This window comes from Bombina bombina, chromosome 3 (genome assembly GCF_027579735.1).
Source record: "Bombina bombina isolate aBomBom1 chromosome 3, aBomBom1.pri, whole genome shotgun sequence".
NCBI lineage: Eukaryota > Metazoa > Chordata > Amphibia > Anura > Bombinatoridae > Bombina > Bombina bombina.
The window spans coordinates 1,102,034,500-1,102,050,911 of record NC_069501.1 but is presented as its reverse complement, the minus strand read 5'-3'; the positions used below and the strand labels follow the sequence as shown (position 1 = coordinate 1,102,050,911).

The following is a 16,412-nucleotide window of genomic DNA, read 5'->3' as shown; positions in this document are numbered from 1 at the left end:
CGTTTGAACCTATGCATTCATTGGACATTAAATTACTTTCTTGGAAAGTTTTGTTCCTTTTGGCCATCTCTTCTGCCAGAAGAGTTTCTGAATTATCTGCTCTTTCTTGTGAGTCTCCTTTTCTGATTTTTCATCAGGATAAGGCGGTGTTGCGAACTTCTTTTGAATTTTTACCTAAAGTTGTGAATTCCAACAACATTAGTAGAGAAATTGTGGTTCCTTCATTATGTCCTAATCCTAAGAATTCTAAGGAGAAATCGTTGCATTCTTTGGATGTTGTTAGAGCTTTGAAATATTATGTTGAAGCTACGAAATCTTTCCGTAAGACTTCTAGTCTATTTGTTATCTTTTCCGGTTCTAGAAAAGGCCAGAAAGCTTCTGCCATTTCTTTGGCATCTTGGTTGAAATCTTTAATTCATCTTGCCTATGTTGAGTCGGGTAAAACTCCGCCTCAGAGAATTACAGCTCATTCTACTAGGTCAGTTTCTACTTCCTGGGCGTTTAGGAATGAAGCTTCGGTTGACCAGATCTGCAAAGCAGCAACTTGGTCCTCTTTGCATACTTTTACTAAATTCTACCATTTTGATGTATTTTCTTCTTCTGAAGCAGTTTTTGGTAGAAAAGTACTTCAGGCAGCGGTTTCAGTTTGAATCTTCTGCTTATGTTTTTCGTTAAACTTTATTTTGGGTGTGGATTATTTTCAGCAGGAATTGGCTGTCTTTATTTTATCCCTCCCTCTCTAGTGACTCTTGTGTGGAAAGATCCACATCTTGGGTAGTCATTATCCCATACGTCACTAGCTCATGGACTCTTGCTAATTACATGAAAGAAAACATAATTTATGTAAGAACTTACCTGATAAATTCATTTCTTTCATATTAGCAAGAGTCCATGAGGCCCGCCCTTTTTTTTGTGGTGGTTATGATTTTGTATAAAGCACAATTATTCCAATTCCTTATTTTATATGCTTTCGCACTTTTTTATCACCCCACTTCTTGGCTATTCGTTAAACTGAATTGTGGGTGTGGTGAGGGGTGTATTTATAGGCATTTTGAGGTTTGGGAAACTTTGCCCCTCCTGGTAGGAATGTATATCCCATACGTCACTAGCTCATGGACTCTTGCTAATATGAAAGAAATGAATTTATCAGGTAAGTTCTTACATAAATTATGTTATTTAAAATTTGTATTTAATTTAAAAATGACCTGCAGAAAATATTTCAGAAAAAACCCCAGCAGAAAGTGAAAAAAACTCTGCCGCTGGTTTGCACAAAATATGGTTGTACTTTGAGTGTCAGTGTACCTTTAACAAACTCAGATCATAGTTTATTTAGGTCTGTGAGTCTCTTGCAAGATGTGTTGCACTTATTTTTTTTATGTGTTAAATAAAACCTGGCAGCTTCTGAAAGCAGGCTGGAAAGGGGTGTTCTTGTGTGTGTATGAAGTTCTCACATCTCTCATTTTATTCTTTAGGCAATTTACACCTGTAGATGTCACAGATTTATATCACCAACTGTATGTTTCTGAAATTTCCTCAGAATTAACAATACACTCCTGACAGGAAACTAATGTATACTTAAAGGGATAGTAAAGTCCAAATTAATCTTTCATGATTCAGCTAGGGCTTGTAATTGTAAAGTACTTCTTAATTTACTTTTATCATCAAATTTGCTTTGTTCTTTTGTTATTCTTAGTTGAAAGCTAAACATAGGTAGGCTCATATGCTAATTTCTAAACCCTTGAAGGCCGCCTCTGCATTTGACAAATTTTCACAACTAGAGGGCATTAGTTCATGTGTTTCATATAGATAACACTGTGCTCATGCACATGAAGTTATTTAAGAGTCAGCACTAATTGCCTGAAATGCAAGTCTGTCAAAAGATCTGAGATAAGGAGGCATTCAGCAGAAGCTTAGATACAAGGTAATTTCAGAGGTAAAAAGTATATTTCTATAACAGTGTTGGTTTTGCAAAATTGGGGTATGGTAAATAAAGGAATTATCTATCTTTTTAAACAATAACATTTTTGGTGTTTACTATCCCTTTAATCAGAAGCAGATGCAAGTTAAGCTGTGTTGAAAACATTTCATTTTAATTTGTATTTGCTTCAAACTGAGCAATTATACTAGTGCCAGGTTCTTTCTTGTTACCCTCTCTTTCCCCTTTGCATTCCAGGGAGCTTCATTACTTTATATGACACCTCATATTTATTATATTTTTTCTTTGCTATCAGCCTCTGTGAGGTCTGCAAAATTATTTCACCCAAGCATAAGAGTGTTTGAGGAATGGCCCTATCTGAGCTCTGTCAGCCCCTCAAATTGTATATAAAGGCAGTTTCAGTCATGTTTTGCTGTGGGACACATTTAGTATGTTTATGAAATTTATTTTGACATTACTCATTTGTTTTTGATGACACCCCAAGGACTCTGTTAAAGGGCCATGATACCCAAATGTTGAAACATTTGAAAGTGATGCAGCATAGCTGTAAAAAGCTGACAGGAAAATATCACATGAATATTTCTATGTGAAAAAGAAAGATATTTCACCTCAAAAAATCCTCAGTAGCCACATCCCATTGTAAAGGACTTCTAAGCAGCAAATCAGTATGCCTGTCCCGGGACAGTGGAAGGAGTGAGCTTTTGTGCTCTCTCATCTTATTTCCCTATTCAGTTTAAGGAAGTTTACTATGAAATCTCATGAAAGTTAAGTGAAATCTCATGAGATCACAGTAAAAGAGTTCATGACCTCAGCACTGTTGATGCTGATTGGCTGCTGTTCATATCTTCATTTTTTTTTACCTGCAGCAGAATTATAACTTTTTACACAGAACTTACTCTGCTGAGCTGAGGAAATTATGAGGTAAAATATCTTCCTTTTTTACATAGAGATGCTCAGGTGATATTTTCCTGTCAGCTTTTTACAGTTATACTGCATCAGTTTCAAGTGATTTAGCATATGAGTAGTATGTCCCTTTAATATAATAGAATTATATACAAATAAAAATATTTTAAACTAAAAAAGTTTTTTTAAATATTGCACAGCATCATTAAAAAGAGTTGTAAAACTAAAATAAAGTATTCTATAAGCAGTGTGATATATTTATTTTAGGTTCTGTGTGACACTGCATTGTTCAGACACAATGAATGAAAGTTTAGTTAACAAGCATTCAAAAACCATCTTCTTTTGATGTTCTGATTACATTTGTGTGCATTTTACTTTGGGAATAACCACCTTGTAAATTCAGCACACTCCTTGTCACAGGTGATTGTGTTTTATCAGCATCTATGATTACTTTATAAATATTCGAGCCAAAGGTACATATGCCAAGGTATAGGGTTATGACATTCTCTTGGGGTTATGAGGAGTAAACTTATCTTACATCCAGGGCCGTCTTTAAAACAGGGCAAAAGGGGCAGCTGCCCAGGGCCCAGTCTCTGTTGAGGGGCCCAAGAGTCATACCAGATTGTTGATGTGACATGGGGAACACACACATTCAGTCCTAATACTGTCACAGTCAAAATTACTCTGCTTATATATTTTTAAAAAAAAAACAACTGTGCCAGACTGTGCCGGTGTCATGTGACATGCCAAGCTATTGCCATGTGCTGTTTTAGATGTGCACTGTGCAGCACTGAATGCAAAGCCCTAACTCGGCATCCAGCCATTCCCACTGCATCAGAAAAGGTCCTACTGGGGTTACCAATGTTACCAGGTAACTGCTCTGGTGGTGGGGATTGTTTCTGGGTAGGGCTGACTGTAGGCGCATGCAGCAGAAAGCTGGAGCGGCAAGCACGTGAGGATTTGAGCATCTGTGCAGCTGCATACACTGCTCTCTTCAGTCTTGAGGCTGTGTGACTCATTTCACACTGTATCCATGCAGCCTTGGGCAGACAGCATCCAGTCTGCTGGTCCCCTTAGCCCTGCTCTTTCTGCTGTGGCCCTAAGATCAACTAACTGAAGTTTGTTAGGGGAACAGTGCTTTGTAGAAAGGTGTCAGTGGGAAGAATAAGTTAGTGCACACATGCCCCTCCCAATGCAGCATTTTCTAGTGCAGGGTGAGAGGGAACTTGCTCCTAGCAAATAAGTGACATGTGCTGCTGTGGCTGATGTATGGAGTCATGCTGATACTTCAGACATTAATGTAAGGTTTATTTTTATAGTTTTTGTTTTCTCTGTTGCAGATTTTACAGTTTCCCATAGTAGCTCTGCTGTTCCAGTCAGTAAACTTATATTTGTCTGCACCTCCATGCTTCCTCCTCAGTCTTTACCTTGCTTTGCTCCTGTTGGCTGCCCTAAATCTCTTTAACCAGCTAACCTCACACCAGAATCACATTCAAAAGAATATTAAATGAATCCACAGTGGAGGAATTTATATATTTATTTACTTATTAGTACTGCTTAGGTCCAGTTTCAAATATTGCAATTTATTTAATTTTTTTTTTTAATGATTAGCCCAGCAGTGGATGATCCACTGCTGGGCTAATAATTTAAAAAAAAATTATAAAATAAATTGATTTAGTTGTTTTTTGGGATGTTGGGGTGGAGAGCGAAATTGCATGGGGTGGGGGAGGGGGCAAGAATTTTTTTGCCCAGGGTCCAGTTTTAAAGAAGGCCCTGCTTACATCTGCTAAAATATGTATCTAAATCTGTGTGTATATAGTAGCTGTATATGTAGGTTGGGGGATTACATATACAAAGGTGTCCTATAAAGAGAATTAGAATGCAATTGATGCAGCATAAAGTAGAACTGGAACCACACAAAAGTCTGGTATTAGAAATGCAGTTAATTACAAATTGTAAAAGTTAATATGTTTTCCAAACTGCTAATTGTGCGGTTTTATTGTAACTATTTGCTGAGAATAAAGGACATTACAAATAAATAGTGTGGGAAATAGTAGCTATGGGTAAAAAAAAAAAAAACACCGTGAGACCCGTACCTGATGACAGGTTCGTATATTGCACCTCCCTCGTGCCATTGTGCACCATAATAGTGTCTGTCAGACAATACACGTTAGTGCTGACGCTTATGGTAACAACTCTACCAACCATGTGCAGTATAGTAACGTGGTTTGGGGTCAGTGCCTCTGTGTGGCATAATATTTATCTCTCTGGTGTAAATAGCCTCCCTGCCAGTGCCAGCCTGTTATATAAAGCCTTGTATATAGGATATATACGTTTGTGCCTAGGCATGATGCCCTCTGCTCTCCTGGTGCACCTGCACACCTGTTCATCCCTCGGTCGCTAGGCGGACTTATCCCCGCCCCCAGACTTCTCTGGAGCATGCGCTATGCATCCTACCGCAGGCAGGGGGCGTCAACATGGCGGAGGAGTAAGCGGCGTCTGCCCTTATCACAACAACGCCAGCTGCAGCAGCCGCAGGACTAGTGATACCGTTATCCGGTCACAGCAGATCTGCCCACCTTGTGTTATCAGTTGGCTTTGTCCCTGTCACGGTACTTAAGTGGGTGTCTGGCAGGTGTGTGATGGAGGGGGGCTCGGTGCAGACTAAAAGAAACCCCCGGGGACCGTAAAGCGGCCAGCTTCTGTTACCCGCGGGTGTATTGTCACGGACAGGACGCATCTTCTCGGGCTCCTCAGTATTTTCTGGCCTCGGATCTGTTCCCGTTATTTCTAGGATTTACCTGTCTCATCGCAGCCTAGTGTGATTATCTAGGGGGATGATGGCCAGCGACAAGCCGCTGGCGGGGGCCGGCTGTCCGGACAGGGATACCTCGGGTGGTACTGCTGGCTCCGGCTCCATGGTCCTACCCGGTGGTGTCATCAACCCGTCTGTCCCCATCCGCAACATTAGGATGAAATTCGCAGTTCTCATCGGGCTCATCCAAGTCGGAGAGGTTAGCAATAGGGACATCGTGGAAACCGTGCTCAACCTGGTAAGGGCAATCGATGCATTCTGGGATTTATCCAGCCATTGCTGCAACATGTTAAGGGTTAATTAATGCGATGTGTTTCGGTCATAGTCCAAATCGTCAACATGCTAGACTTGTCACACAATCAAGGCTACATGCTGTTTCAGGCTTTAAAGGGGTTAAACTTAGTAAGGATGCTGGAAGTGTCAAGTGATGAGGGTCTCCCTTCCATCTTATATTTAGCAGTCAAGGGGTTAAATTCAGCAAAGATACTAGAAGTGTCATGTGATCAAGGTCGCCCTTCTCCCCCACAAACCTGCTGAGAACCTGTGCTGCTGTACCTAGCTACCATAGGACTTCCACAGTAATGATGCTTTCTAATGCAGGGGTGGTGATAACTGCTGATATGTTATTGAGGAAAAAATACACACATTTGCAGTTATGCCATTTACTGTGTGCAGTGTCATTTTTTTCAGCAATCTATTGGACCATAAGGCAGCAGATGCTTAAATTAACACTTCTATTAGTGCTATTGCTGTGATCCTGCCATATGCTGTATATTTAACATTAGAGATCTGGGTTAAATAAATTATAGCTGCATAACCAGTTGATGGTGTTTAGGAATTGTGGTTTGGCTGCTGAGGATTGATTTAGCTTTATGATATTTGTAGCACATTTCTACAGAAAGGGTTAAAATGTTGAGAGCTGGTGTTGGTGTGTGATCATGCATCTGATTATCCCTGAAGATTAGGCATATGGGTGCATGGAAACCTGTGCTTCCGTCAGTCATTGTGCTGTGTGAATAGTATTATGAACTGTGCTCCGAGTCTTTTAAAAACCTTTATGCTTTTTAATTTAGGCCTCTAGCTGCAGGTTGATTTTAAATTATCTCAACTTTAATCTTATAAATCTTAAGCACGTGCATTGGTTTTAAAGAGCATGTCTTAGTGTAATAGACAGGGAAGGCCAGCATCTCCTTTCACATCCTTTTCTGTATGAGGTCATTCTCTAACTTGCACTGTTTTAACTCTGTAAATAGAAGCATGCAGCTTTTGTAGTTTTTTAACCTTTTACTTAATTACCTAATTTTTTTTGAAAATTATTTTGTGTACACATTTATTAAATGATTGGACTAGTATGCCCTTAAAGCAGTCTAGGATGTGAAGACTGCTTATTAATGGAGCCATATAATATCCTTTCCCTTGGATTTATATATATATATATATATATATATATATATATATATATATATACATTTTTATTTATTCTCCCCCCCCCCCCCCACAATATCTGCCAGTGTACATCCCTGGTGCACTTTTAGGGCTGTGCCTCATTAATTGCTGAACTGGATGACAATATCCCGTTAATGTTGACATCCATTTTACCATATTTATTTATTTTTTGCGTTGCATTTTCTGAAATTTTATGTTTTCACCCATTGTCATACTTTGCTGCATGGGTCTTCTGGTTATGTGACTCCCATCCCCCATTTTTCTCCATAGAATAGTGTCTTATTTAAAGAGGATTGAAATTTATTTGCCCTGGTGACTTAAAAACAGAGAATCATTGTTTTGGTAGTGGAGGAAATTTTTGTGTTCAGAATTTATTAAAAATGTTCTTGGTATAAGCCTTGAAGGGAAAACTGTTGCAAAAGATTAACTGTACTGTACAATATTTGTTTTATTAAAAGTGGGTTATCTGTGCAAAGTAGTATCCAAGGTTTTAAAACAGATTAATTGGTATAATATGAAAAAGCATAAAGTACAACCAACACAAGTGAGCCATGTGGATGTGAGATGCCATTTACCATTCAGTTTTGTATAGTTTGTGTCTTACAGCAGTTTTTCCCAATTTCTTACTTAAATGTATGACTGTAAATTATGTTAAATTGGTTGCATCTCAACCCAAGAACTTACTACATTTGCATGTTTATTTGCTTTGACCCAGGAAATAGTTACTGCAGCACGAAGAAGAGAAATGAATTATTTGATTATATAAATATCTCACTTGAATACATATTGGTATAATCTTATGTGTTTGCCTAGTCTTCTTCCCCCCCCCCCCCCGCCCGCTTTGACTTGAAAGAGGGGTTTCCCTCCTCCTGGTCTGTTTATTGAATATGCATTGTGTAGTGTCTATCATGCCGGGTGCATGATGCTGTATCCAGCAGGAAACAAATCAGTCTGGAACTGGTTGGCGAGAGCAGCTGCAGTAGCAATGTATTCTGATTCAGTTCTTCTAAACAATGACGTAAGAAAACATTCATTTATTTTATGCGACATCTTAATTCAAGCTATTCCAGATTGCTCAAAACACCTGCCCTTCTACCCTTTTCTCACCTTAGTTGATTCTTTCTTACAAGTACACTGAGATCAAACCCTTTCCTCTTGTTTGTGCAAAACGGTAGTGATTTCATCCTGTTATGTACATGATCTGTGCAGGTTAAAATAAATTGATATTTATTAGCTGGTATTAACCAGTTTAGTGGTGCTAAGTTTAATGGAAGGATGAAATGATGCCAGTTAAAAGTAGAGGCCTGTACACATAGCTGTATCCTATTTGGAACAAAAGTGCAAGATTTTATCTGTGGGATTCCTTTACCATTCAGTTATGGCCGCTATGCCTTTTCATATTTCTCTCTTCAAATTATTGCTTTTATCCCCTTCTCTAACCTAGTCTTTTTCTCTCCCCTTTACCACCATCTGTGTCTCCTTCCTTTGTCTTCATATATCTATTGTCTTTTGTATATTCTTAAAGGGAACCAATGAAAGTCTTGCCTTTTTTGTTTTCCCTCATTAACATAACATTATAATAAGATATATATAATGTGTGTGACTGGTCTGTTTTTATAAACTTTGCTGAAAAGTTTAATGACTGTACATTCATTACCATTCACAATTCTTGTTTTATTTAATAATGGTAGAGCAAAAGATTTTTTTCTACTTACGTTCACAACCCCTAGCTTCAGTGAGCATCGCTACAGCAAAGACTGTACAGTAAGTACCCAGCTAGGCTATAGCCCTTATGCGCATACTAGGAAAAACAAAGTGCAATACTTGGTGGGTGGGGGGCAAAATTTCCAAATGCAAAGAATTTGTTGAGCCAGATGTTAGATGTGTATATCTCAAACTCTTCCCTCTCAAGAATGTTATGATTAAAAGGACAGTCTACTCCAGAATTTTATATGATTTTAAAAAGATAAATAATCCCTTTTATTACCCATTCCCCAGTTTTGCATAACCAAATTTTTTATATTAATATACTTTTTACTTCCTGCGATCACCTTTGTATTTTAAAGTGAATGTAAATATTAGATGATAAAATGCCCGGTTTTTAAAAATCCAATTCATCAAAATTTACATTTTACTCGTGTTGTGAAAATACTTACCTTTTAATCTTGGACAGCTGCTGCATCGCTTCCCCCGTCTGTCGCAAAGCCTCTTCCCGGGTCTAAAATGAGGAATCCGGCTTCCTCCAATCATCAGCTTGAATTAGACACCGATTCCCTGGGAGGAAAGCTGTGAATTGGAGGATGACCAAATCCGTCATTTCTGACGTATGAAGCGGCTTGCGAAGACTTGGGGAATCGCTGTAGCTGCTGTCAAGATTAAAAGGGAAGTATTTTTTTCACAACACGAGTGAAATGTAAATTTTTGATGAATTAAAAGTGCCCCTGTTTTTAATTGGATTTTTAAAAACCGGGCACCTGTGTCATCTAGATTTACATTCACTTTAATCCTCTGACTTCCCCCCCCCCTTATTTCAGTTATTTTGGCAGACTTGCATTTTAGCCAATCCGTGCAAGAGTGAGCACAATGTTATCTGTATGGCACTTGTGAACTTGCACTGTCTAGCTGTGAAACTGTCAAAATGCACTAAGATAAAAGGCGGTCTTCAAGCGATTATAAATTAGCATATGACCCTACCTAGGTTTAACTTTCAACAAAGAATACCAAGAGACCAAAGCAAATATGATTATTAATGTAAATTGGAAAGGTGTTTAAAATTCCATGGCCTATCTGAATCATGAACATTTAATTTTTACTAGACTGTTCCTTTAAGAAACAATCGTTATATTCTGTTTGGGCAGGTTTCCGCTTTTAATCAACTTCAGCCCTTCAGGAGATGTACAGCATATCCCATGCTAGTACTTTTTAACGATTGTTTTGAAAGTTCATTATTGACCATCTTCAAATTTAGGAGCCAAAACACATAACATTTTCACCTTCATTAACCCCTTTTAGCTACTGCAGGAAAGCTGCATTTAAAGGGACAGTCAACACTTCCGTGAACATTTATTTCATATTGAAAATTAAAACCCGACGATCCGCCTGCACTATACCCCTTCTGCCTTGCCACCTTGCTTCTGTACTAATCAGAGTCCCTAACTTCTCTAATACCGGGTAAATATGGCAGCCGAACTCCCCCCACCGTTACGTAGCTGCCTTCTCCTTCAAATGATCAGCAAATTTGAATTCAATCCTCGGTCAGAAATTGCAAGCGCATGCAATTTCTGACGAGGATTTAATTCTGATTTTCTGATCATTTGAAGGAGAAGGCAGCTTTGTAATGGTGGGGGGAGTTCAGCTGCCATATTTACCCGGTATTAGAGAAGTTAGCGACTCTGATTTAGTACAGAGGCAAGGCAGAAGGGGTATAGTGCAGGCAGATAGTCGGGTTTTAATTTTCAATATGAAATAATGTTCACGGAAGTGTTGACTGTCCCTTGAAGCTTAATAACCAGGGAGTTAATGGCTACACAACCAATATGGTTGACATACACATTTTTATTAGGTTTATTACTTTTTATTTTTTTATGCAAGTTTCTGGGTTCAGTAAATAGTATTCAGGTGCATGGGTAGGCACAAAATGTAGTAAAAATGAATAATTGTGAGTGAGCTATAATATGTTATAGAGCACCAACATAAAATGCGTAGCTTTGTAGGGTGTATCATAACTTGTCAAATTTATGAAGCCAAGACTCTTAGAGCTTTACCCCCAGCCCAAAGTGTGTGTGTGTGTAAAATATATATATATATATATATATATATATATATATATATATATGTCTCTGTCTCTATGAATTTGCAACTTCCTGTGACACTCAAAATAAAATAGGTTAAGATATGATACAACAGAACAAAAGGTAGGTTCACATGGTGATAGTTGAGGACGCTTAGTCGCCAATGAGCTAACAATCTGTATAAAATTTTCATTGTCGAACATAGCTTTCACTTTGCATTAACCCCTTAATGACCAATGTACCCTGTATGTCACTGGTCATTAAGGGGTTTTCCAGGACATAATAGCACAAGTCTAGCAAGAACACGCTATTCATGCCCTCCCTCCAGAAGGCTTTGTGGAATAAAGCAGTCTCAACGCTGGCGGCAAGACCGCGCTATAAAACAATCAAGTCCCAAAAAAAGGCCAGCGACATACAGGGTACGTCGCTTGTCCTTAAGGGGTTAATATGGGAATACAATGTTTTCTGTAGCTAATAAGCATGAATCTGCAACCCAATTATTAACCATTTGGCTGCTAAGCCATTTCCCACCTGGGTGCTAAGCTGGATTTGAGCTCCCCCCCCCCATATCCCCAAGACTTATACAGTTGGAAAGGTATTAGGCAATTACACTTCCAATGGTGGGTCTGTAGTTGCTTAGATGCTTGAGATACAGGCTTCTAAGCAACATGCCCCCATGTCCCTATATTGTCCATTGTTAATTTTAAATTTGCGTGGTGATGTCACAGCGCAAATCGTGAAGCCTCGGCGATGCCTCTCACTATTCAGGCCAGATCCCCGGGGTGGGAGCCCCCAGATTGCCCTAAAGGTGGGTGAGTGCTAGCGACGGCTCTGAGCCGTCGTCAGAACCTGGCTGGTACAATTTGCGATGGCTCAGAGCCGTTGGCACTCAAAGGGTTAAATCTTCATATATTTAAAGCACTGATTTTAGAACCTGTCCTCGGCCTCCTGAACAGGCCACATTTTGGGGATATCTGAACTGGAGCTCATGTGAAATCGTCTGATATGTAAACATTATTTTATCTGCCCATATCCAAGGTAATCCTGAAAACCTGGCCTGTTGGACAGTTAGAAAACCAGTGATTTAAAGTGATCGTAAATCCTAGTGTTTGCTAAACGCTAGTATTTACCAGTGCAACAATTAAAGGGGACTTTCAGTCATGAAGTATAAAATGGGCCAGTTCCTATGTCTATTACTGCTTTTTCAAATAAGGATAGCAAGAGAGAAATTTATAAAAGGGAGTAAATTAGAAAGTTGCTTAAAATTGCATGCTCTATCGGAATCATGAAAAAAACAATTTGGATTTTGTGTCCCTTTAAGTTACAAAATCAGACCTAGCTGCAAATGTACTCTTGTCCAGGCTACTTGTCTAAATATTCATTAAACTGATAAGAAATTGTGTTTTGTGTATAGTTTTGAACAGACTAGCAACTTTTTCCCTGGCTCAATAATTTGGTGATTTTTTCATAGGTTTACATATGTGTAACATCTTATCTTATATACTAAAACATATATTTAGGTTCTTCTCCTCCTGACACACACACACTCTTTCCCCCCCCCCCCCCCATACATGCATTTGAGGATAGTGCCTCTGAGCAATGTTGAAAAATGTAAGTGGTGCTGGCGAACCCACATCATGTTCTCACATTTGGTTTTGGCTTAAGGAATTGAAATATTAAACTGTAAGTCACTGACTATTAAAGCAACATTGTATTAACGCCTTTTTGTTTTGTTTGCTGGATAAGTGATTGCAGCAGTATAATGTTGTTGTTTTTTTTTTTTTTTTTAAAAACTGGAAGTTGCGTTAATACGTTTGTATCTATTGCTCACTGCCGAACAGGGACAACATCCATGAGTAAAATTTGTTTTGTTCAGTGCATGAATAGCAATAAATAAAAAAACAATACATTCTGAAATAATGGTTTTGATGGACAAGTGAAAATATGCTTGCTCTTTAATAATCTTGCCCTGCTGATTATTATAGGGTTGACAGATGCTCTGTAGGTATTTCAGCTTCATATTTGTTTTCTTTTTAAAAACTGATAGATCAAGCTGAGCAGTTGAGTTCCTGTAGAGCCCAGCAGGTCTGCTACTCACAGGGCTACTTATAGCCTCAGGCATTCTCAAATCATTGGTTGTACTTGGGCCCCTTCACTTTCTACCATCATGTCTTTAACTTTAAAGGCTGCTTAGTTGGGGATTTCACATGTGAGCTGTATCATCTACATCAAACAGTACTCTCACTTGGCTATTTTGTTTGAACTTGTCAGGTCAAATATCTGTCTGTTTATATTTAGTTAACGTTCCCTTTAAAAAAAAAAAAAAAAAAAAAAAAAAAAAAGCGTTGGTATATATATTTATTTCCACTTCTTGATTAGAGTTTGAACACTGCTGATTTGCATTCTCAATTATTTGCATATCTTTTTATATCCCTTTCCTGTTATATACAGTTCAACTACCTTTTTCCTCAGATCCTTTGACAATTCTTTTGCTTTCCCCATAACTCAGAATCCAGAAACGTCAGTGCAGCACTGTATGAAAGATGCAAGAGACTGTCAGGAGTCCAGTATATATATATATATATATATATATATATATATATATATATTGTCTTTCTCTCTCTCTCTCTCTCAAGGAAAAAAAAAAAATTTGCAATGAAAACTGCAGCTTTATTTTATCAAATGAGTACATTGTTTTATATTCTTTTCACTGATTTTTCCTGTCCTCCAGAGCAAAAGAACCCCTGCTAACCAATCACAAACTAATATTCAGATAAAGCACAAACTCTGGGGTACCCTGCCCTCTTCAATACCCTTATGGAGGTTTAACAATGATTCAACTTAAACGCATTCTTTGCAATAGAAACTATGATGATTGTTGATGTAAAACTGATAATCCACCTTTTAAAAGCATGTGACACCATAGAATTTAGGCATGCAGGGAAAGTAAACAAAAGCTTACCTAAATTGCCTAAAAATATTAACCCAAGCCTCCATGGGAGAAAGGGAAACAAGCAGTATTCAGATGTATTTTACAGCAAAAGGCTGACATATAAATAATGAATGTATACTGTAATAATGTTTTCACTTGCATTAATGAAACATTTTGTGATAAAATGTCGAGTTTAATGGTCCTTTTAACCCATATATTGCTTGTAATATATTCAAAGGGTTAAAACACTGCTGTGTTATGAGTCTTTAGGTGGTTAAAGCACTACTGTGTGTGGGTTTTTTTTAGGCAGTGAAGGATGTGATTTAGCATTGATTGAAACCATTTAATTAACAGCCTCTAACTGGCCTAGGGTCAGGGTGAGTAGGTTTACAATAAACTGCTGTTATAGTACTAAATGTGGTAAACTGAAGGAAGAGTGTGGAAACTGCTAAATATTCAACACTTCTCAAATGAAAACTGCCCTTTTCCAAAGGTAATAGAAGTAGTGCCAGCCCTCTGCAGAGTTAAAATGGGTACTATGCTTTTATCTTATAGAATCATGTAATGTTCACACATCTGCATTCTATTTCTTGTTCTGTATGTAAATGACACACTTAAACAGACATAAAACAAGTTGGTATAGCGATGTGGAATCTGTTGACGCTCTACAAATAACTGATAATAAAGACAACATATAATATGTACTTTAATTACTTTACCTGCAAATTTCTTTTTAGTTTCTGAATTGTAAAGCTCTAACTCCCCACACAGATTTCCTTCTATGGGTATATATATATATATATATATATATATATATATATATATATATATATATATATATATATATATATATATATATATATATATATATATATTTGTTATTGTAGAATGTAAAAATGCATAGCGATTATCTGCTGGAGCATGTCTAGAAACTGTGAACTCAGTTGAAACACAATGCCTGTGTCTAAACAATGATAAGGGTGGGTGGAGTTGGCTGCTCCAGGCAGCTTAGCTATGTAATTGATTAATTATTGCTTATTTTTGAAAATTATTTTAGAATATGCACAGATCTCAATCTGTTTTATGTCCCTTTAATCTTAAAGGAGATAAATATTGCATGTTCAAAGCTGCTCTTTTTAATTGTTACATATGGAAAAGCAGTTTTATTTCATTGGTATTCTTCATTGGTGATTTGAAGAATGTTGCTCAGATTCTTGGAATTTTCCAGAAGTGCACAGTAAGAGAGGTGCATTTATCTAGAACAATAGTCTGTCAACAAACCTCACACTCTATAACAATGATCAAGGAAAACTTGTGCATGTTCTACAAGGTAACTTGTTTACTGTTACATTATATTATGTGACTGAGAAAACAAAACATGAAGAGCAAATGAACTGTGGGTTTAGCTCATGCTGTGTGTTTAAGGCAACTAGGTGTAAGTCATTGATGGCTGTGCCGGTGGATACCGCACACAGGAGAGTAGCGACTTTTTTTTCCCCCTGAACAGAGTACATTTTCAAGACGTGCTTGTCTTTTTCACATCCTGTTTAGATTAAAAAAAAAATTATCCATGTCCAAAAATATTTCAACAGACTGCTCGATTCTTTGACTGGCTGATAAATGTGTTTAAGATGCATCCAACACTAATAGTCATTAAAGGGAAATGAATCCCACATTTTTTCTTCATTGATTCAGATAGAGCATATACTTTTAAACAAGTTTCCATTTTACTTCTCTTTCATTTGCTTAATTATTTAGGTATCCTTTGTTGAAAAACATAGCTAGGTAGGCTCAGGTATACCCCGCTCATACAGCGGGTTAGGGATCGGAGCCCCGCTGTAAAGTGAAAACCGCCTTAAAGTGAAACAAGGCAGTTTTAGCTTTCTTTTCACTTGCCAGTGTGTTTATAGATTTTAAAACATGTTTGAACTAACACATATTAGGTGTGCAACAGTGCTACATTTAGTTTAACACTAACTGTAAAATAGTGACAATTACTGTAGTACAATTTGCCAGACTTTAACACTGAGTCACAGATTGCACTGTAATGCTGTAAACCAGGGGTGTCAAACTCATTTTAGTCGCGGGCCATTTTCCATACAAGTACAACTCACGTGGGCCGCACACTACCTACATATCTTGTCATTGCTAAACAGTGCAGTGGCATTTGCTATAACTGTATACATTTCAAAAGATTGTGTACTGTAACTCCTAGTTAACTTACTCTGGCTTGAGGAAATGTGCTCTAATGCTTTTAAGAAGGTGACACACACGCTCCACCTGCGACCCACTGTTTATAATAGTGATAGACATACCTGTTGTACATAATATAAAATAAATACATAGAAATATATATAAAGTATGTGATTTTAGTTAAAGAGAAAATGATGGAAAGGAATGGACAGAAATGATGTGGGAAATCAGTGCTACCATAGTAATGAACTGCATGTGTTAAAGAAATCATTATGCACTTATCTGTCTTTTTCTTTTTAATAACGTATGTTTTAATGTATGTGCATCCCTAACAGTAAGCGCACTCGCTCTTTAAGTAATAAGCATATTATAATTAATATTTTTCATGGAGGTGGC

At 37.7% G+C, this 16,412-nt stretch overlaps 1 protein-coding gene across 1 annotated transcript in view; it reads left to right on the top strand.

The window, feature by feature from the left end:
- Positions 1-5,384: 5,384 nt before the first annotated feature.
- NBEA (neurobeachin) overlaps positions 5,385-16,412 on the top strand; it is a 1,472,531-nt gene continuing 1,461,503 nt past the window's right edge. The window contains exon 1 of the mRNA XM_053708445.1: positions 5,385-5,892. Within this exon, the coding sequence (XP_053564420.1) occupies positions 5,677-5,892 (216 nt within the window). The 5' untranslated portion in view covers positions 5,385-5,676. The remainder of the gene's footprint in view (positions 5,893-16,412) is intronic.